The following is a 6000-nucleotide window of genomic DNA, read 5'->3' on the forward strand; positions in this document are numbered from 1 at the left end:
CTGCCCATCAAAACTGGATTAGTATTTCAGCAGGAGGGTGCCAATCTCTGTCAGGATTACACTGGAAAACAGTGAGGCAAAATGACTGAAGACATCTTGAAATGCCAGTAATAGGGCAAAATAGTGCTTATAAACATTTCTCTAACTGGCACATACTCATGCAACATAAGAAGCAGAAATAATCAAGAATATAGCATTGATGTTACAACAAGCAACCAGTTGTCTACTTAAATGTGGTAGATTTGAAAAAAAGGTTTTCTGTATTTTGGACAGCACCATTATGTATTTCAGTGCCTGAAGGAAAAACTTTATACATTTGAGATGTAACATGGAAATATGTATTTGTGCTTTGTAGATTTACACAGATTTCAACAGGCAAAATATTTATTAAAATAGAAATGCAGCATGTGTTTAAACATAAAGCTCAGAGGGGAAGAGATTCCTACTCAGAACTTGTATTGCTATAAGTAATTCCTACCATCATACCTTCTCCAGTGGTGGTGAGACAGAATCCAATTTTAAGTGTTACTTTCATGAAGACAGATATTAAAAATACCTTTGTAACATTCATTGGAAAGTTTTTTGAAGTTAACAGTGAAATATCTAATCAGATACTCTTCTTCACTCCTGATATATTGAAATTATGTACACAGCAAGAGAATATAAAATTAACACATAATGTAAAAACAGTTTAATGGAATGATTTGTAAAAGCTTAATTCTATTAGTCTGAATTTTTGAATGTTGTAAAGCCACATTTTAAATGAAACTGATCAAGAGTGTTTATGTATTGCAAATTATGTCTTTCAGATATAGTGGTTTACTTTGCCTTTGAAGAAATTATGATTTCTATAATCCTTTTTCAAGGGTACAAACCTTGCATCTACTGAAGTCTGGATCGATTACTAGTAAACTACAGAGCTTACAGCTTCTTTTGCTATTGCCCTTTGATTTGTCAAGGTTTCCAGTATCAAATGCATGGAGAAATCAATTCTCTTTAAAATGGCTGTTATACTGTCTTTCATTCTTGAAGCTCTTGAGTGCATCTTTGAAGCGAATGTGCCATCTTTGGCTATGTGTCCAAATTAATTCTGTTTTGCCTAAAGCAAAGAAAAACAATTAAAAACACTAGTTTTCAGAGAATATTAAAAAAAATCCTAATTTTAATAATAATATTTTTCAAGTAGTTGTATGCAAATATACGGAATTATGGTATTATATTGTTGTAATTTAGCTTTATTACACAAAATTTCTAAAAGTGAAAAGGTCATTGTAAGTACAATGTTACAAGGTTTGTTCATTAAACATTAACTTTTTTTCTGATTATAGCAAATGACAACAGTAATAGATTGCAAACATCTGAACCTTTACTTGAGTTGTACACCTGGAGGTGTTCTCTTTCCAGACTGTGGCCATTATTTTAGAACAGGGATTGCGTTGTTAACCTTGCTTGTCTGTACACATCACTCTTCAAAACTCTGATAATGTCTTGTCTTCTTCCATCCTCCCAGCTATTGAAATAAATCTGCAGAAAGCCCTGGCTGAAGCTTCTGAAACCTGCACACAGGAGTGTCTCATCCTCGGCCATTCTGACAACTGCTGGATGCCACCTTCGTTGACACAGTATCAGCAGTCCAACACCTCTTTGCCATCGTTTGGCTTCCAGCAAGGCTGGGGCCGAGGAGCCAGACCCGAGGGACGACACACTCTTGGGAGGCCTCTTCCAAAGGACGACACTGACAAAGGCCAGGGTGGGCGCAGGCCCCAGTTCTATAACACCTGCGAAAGACTTTGTGCCAGTGAAGATCCTGTCAAAGTCATTCCTCTGGCAAACTTCGCCGCATCCCACCAGGCACCGGTGTCTGGGAGCAGCACTACGTTTATACATGAGCACCAGCTATAAATTCATATCTGGCAAATCTGTTATTTCAGGCTTTAAGTGTGACTGTATATAGTCACAGCCTAACACTGTTCTTAGCGCATATACAAACTTGTTAGGCTTGTGAGCATTTATGTATATAGGATCCTAAATTTGAAATTGAAAAGCTAAATCCTTCAGACTTAGTTTAAAGAAATTTACCACGGTTTTTGGTAAAATCCACCAAATGGGGAAGAAAACCCACAACCCAGAAACTGTCAAAAGGAAAAGGCAAAATTCTGTTCATTTTCTTATATGGGCCTTATAGTACAAATATCTGTGAGTAGTTCTTCCTCCCTGTTGAAAGCAATTTCTTAGTACAGTTTGGGGAATATTAGTCTAAATATAGCTTATTCAGCTTTTTCTTTGTTTTTATAATTTATAGCATATTCATAGATTTCATCTTCCATTTGCCTAGCATAGTGATCAAGTGGGCAATTTCCCATCTGATTACCTTACATAATAGAATGAGTAAGATCCTAAAATCTAATTTTTAAGAAGGCTAGTATATCTTTCCACCAAAATTTATTTTTTCTGTAACTAAAAGGGAAAATATACTTAAAGACATGACAACTGCTTTTGATTTTAATTTTTATTGGGTCAATCTACAGGTATTTATTCTTTGAAATAATGAAATAGATTAAATAGAAAGCTCTCAACTAGGATTTTCTGTGAGAAATAAACAACATGACGACAGGATAAGCAAGATCAAAACTGGAAAAAAAAGTTGCAAGTAACTTTTTTAATTTCCAAGATTTTCCTTTCTACAATAATACAAGCAACAATATGATACATATTATGCTTTTCAAGCCATAAGCCTATATTTTGTTTTGGTCTAGTTTTTTTCATCTTGCAGAGCTTGCTTTGGCTACTGTTCCCGTTAGTTGAAATTTATTTGGGCACTGCTGAAAACAGTAGGAAAATGGGGTAGTTATTTTGGCTGATATGATGTGGCTGCAAGCTACTGGTATTTAAAAGATTATTATTGTGATGCATATGGCGGGTTTTTCCAGCTATATTCACCTATTGTAAGTATACAGTAAAAGGTTAGCTAGATTATTAGTTACCTCACCACAACCTATTAGATGGAGGAGTGCTTGTCATTGTGGCTTAGTTTATTAGAGAATGACTGACAGAATCTGGGTACTGAAAGCTGGATAAGTGTAATCATAAGCACACCCCAGTCAGATTATTTGATCAAGTCTCAAAGATGAGTCTTGTTAAAGATAAGCGAATTTTTATTCTGTGTTCTGTGTACTGGAGGGTATTTAATACTGGCAGAAAAAGGCTGGTAAAATCTACAGTGGATGAAAAGTAGGTTCCTTTCTTAGATGAAAAAGCACTTTTACCTTCTCGTATTTTGTTGCTGTTCAGCCATTTACACTATGTACCTACCAAGAAATATTTTCTTTAAAAAAATTGTGTAGCTTTGTTTAATTTTACTGCAACATTGAGACAATCGAAGTTGTATGGAAGGGGAAAAAACAGTGTGTGAATATTTCCTATGGATAGAATTCTATGTAGGCTTCATATTGTAACTTAAATCTGTAATTTATAAGCAAAACTGTGTGTAAAAATGCTGTAATATTAGCTGCTTGTAAAATTTACAGAAGTTCAAGTTGTCGAGGGTTTCCAATGAATGCTAAAAGAGCTTCTCTTATGTGCCCAGCAGGTATAAGTAGCTTTATATATTGCTGTCCCCACTGTAAATCTCTTCAAACCACATTTAGATTTTATGTGCAAAACAAAAGAAGCTTCACTTTTAACCTACTGATAGAGTTTAATTAATGGACATCAGATTATCTAATGATGTACTTCTTTTCCTTTCCTTTTTTTAATGTAGTTTTCAGTAACATTTAGAAAAGATGTGGCACACTGGCTTCCAGTTGCATGTAAATCCTGGAAAAAAATAATAATCCTTTGGGTACTGACACACAATAGCTGACAACTCATTTCTGATTCCAGGACAATTAAAAATGTGACAGATTAATTCATACCTAATATATACAAAGCTGTTTGTTGTTTCCTTTGGAGACTTCACGATGAGGAAGTCCTTTTCAGGGATATGCAAAAAAAAGCTTATCTGTAGTTTACACAGATTTACCAAACATATTAATTGTGCAAATTCAGAATAATGCTGACAGCTAATGCTTCCTGTTGTAGCAGAGGACTTCAGGTTTTATTACAGAAGGCTGCCACAGCAAATGTTTACAGAGTTGGCTGCTGAATTGGATTTTTATTTTTTTTTTGGCCTCTAACGTCTCCATTCTGACTGAAAGTTGTAACTGAAATTTTCTGGCAAAAAATAGCATTTCTAAAATGTTAGGATTTTCATAGGAAAAGGTGAAGGAACCAGAACTAGTGTTTTTTCATAGGCAGGGGAAAAAACAAACTTCAGATTTGAATATTTAAGGGTTTTGGAGGAGGAAAAGAGGGGGAACGCCTAAGGTACAGTAGAAAATAACCAATACCCCTTTCTCTTGAAAACAAAAGAACAAAAAAAATCCCTGCAAAACACCAAAACCAAACAGCAAAAAAAAACTTGCTTAAAGAAGCAGAATTGTAAAGATAAATCTGATTATAGGAAGTGTTAAGTGTTTATATCCATTAAATTGTGTTGTGATATTCTGTGTCAAACAAGATACAGAACAATTAATTATAAGTAAATGTTGTGTCAGGACTTAAATGGTTCCCTCATTTTTATATATTACCTGTCTGGTATATAAACCCATGCATTTGAGGCAACGATTTTCTTTGAGTGGCATGTCAGTATCCAGAGGAATAACGTTAATAGAGACTCTTTACACATCTTGTCATATATATAAATAATTTATCTAGTACATAGACTGTATATTTTTGTGTATTTTTTTTTTAGCCATTTAACTTATTTTATCTTACTTGTGTGAATTTGTGGAGAAAACAACCCTATATACAATATACAGTAAAATGGTAGTTACATGATTAGATTTGTTTCATACAGTGTAACGATAAAGGAAAACCTTTGCCTTCAAAGTGATGTGTCACACAGTCTAGCCTAGGTTATTCCCACACCTTTCTCCTTACCCCCCCCCCCCCCCCCCCCCCGCCAAATTCAGCACATGCTTGTTGCATTTCTGAGTTCTGCATCAAAGTTATAGGTAGTGGTGGCGGAAGGGAAGGAACTTCTTTCGTACTGGAAAGCAGTCAATGATTGAAAAATAAAATAAAGAAGTGAGGTCAAACTGTTTGAGTAAAATACGCGGTTTCTTTGTTTTCCTGAACTCTGTTGTATCATAAAGTGCAACTTAATTCTGAAGAAAGAATCATTAGGCATGTCTGCTTGGCTAGACAGAGACTACTGAGCACCTGCTCTCTCTGGGCTGTGAGCTGGCAGGATGCAGGTCATTTAGCTAATTATCATGGCAATGAGCCCATGCTAATAGGACCGGAGGGCTTATGAATGTTAGCATAACAGCTAGCTTGACATAACATTAGTTATGTGGTTTTGAATCCAGCCAGGTCTTTTTACTTCGTGTAGGGCTGGAGTAGAGCAGCCACTTCGTATTGGACATCTGTGACCCCAGTGTGTATAGATCTGTTTGGGTTTTGTTGTAAGAGAAGTGAAGTTTGCTCTGCTGAGCAAGCTGTAATCCAGCATGGATCCCCGTCAGCGCTGATCTACCCTTATTACACTGCTTCCAGCATGGTCAAGCCAAAGGCAGTAGACCTAAATAATTTCTGGTCAGTAACAGTTGATTAGCTCAAGGTTGTTTGATTCAAGCTTCTAAAGCTGGAGTTTTTAAAGCTTGAAAATTTACCCTTGACTTTGTTTGCTCAAGTTTTGCTTTTGCAGCTCTAATACCAATCCTTAATGAATTATTATCAATTAAATGATTGCAGTGCAGTTTACTACCATAATTTAATGGGATAAATAAAAAGGAAGAGATTCGTTTGTGCAGACACAAAGTAAAGTTGAAGGCAAAGATTTTATTTGGTATACATAGAGAAAAATGTGTATAACTTATGTTATCCCTAGTGAAGAAAGAGACTGATGATTTCTTGTAAATATTTGAGTTTGTATTTCTGGGAAATCTCCCTGCTCTA

At 35.4% G+C, this 6000-nt stretch overlaps 1 protein-coding gene across 5 annotated transcripts in view; it reads left to right on the top strand.

Annotated features, from left to right (window-relative positions):
* The window catches only part of PCDH11X (protocadherin 11 X-linked), a 491394-nt gene extending 487017 nt beyond the window's left edge, over positions 1-4377 (top strand). For 4 of the 5 annotated variants that reach the window (XM_061446153.1, XM_061446156.1, XM_061446155.1 and 1 more), the window contains one exon: positions 1511-4377. In XM_061446153.1, coding sequence (XP_061302137.1) covers positions 1511-1902 — 392 coding nt within the window. In that variant the 3' untranslated portion in view covers positions 1903-4377. The remainder of the gene's footprint in view (positions 1-1510) is intronic. The other variant, XM_061446157.1, reaches the window with a different exon arrangement.
* The last annotated feature ends 1623 nt before the right edge of the window (positions 4378-6000 follow it).

Source organism: Pezoporus flaviventris, unplaced genomic scaffold (assembly GCF_033815535.1).
Source record: "Pezoporus flaviventris isolate CSIRO_AGI_PZ_B2104156 unplaced genomic scaffold, CSIRO_AGI_Pfla_v1 ptg000005l, whole genome shotgun sequence".
Taxonomy (NCBI): domain Eukaryota; kingdom Metazoa; phylum Chordata; class Aves; order Psittaciformes; family Psittacidae; genus Pezoporus; species Pezoporus flaviventris.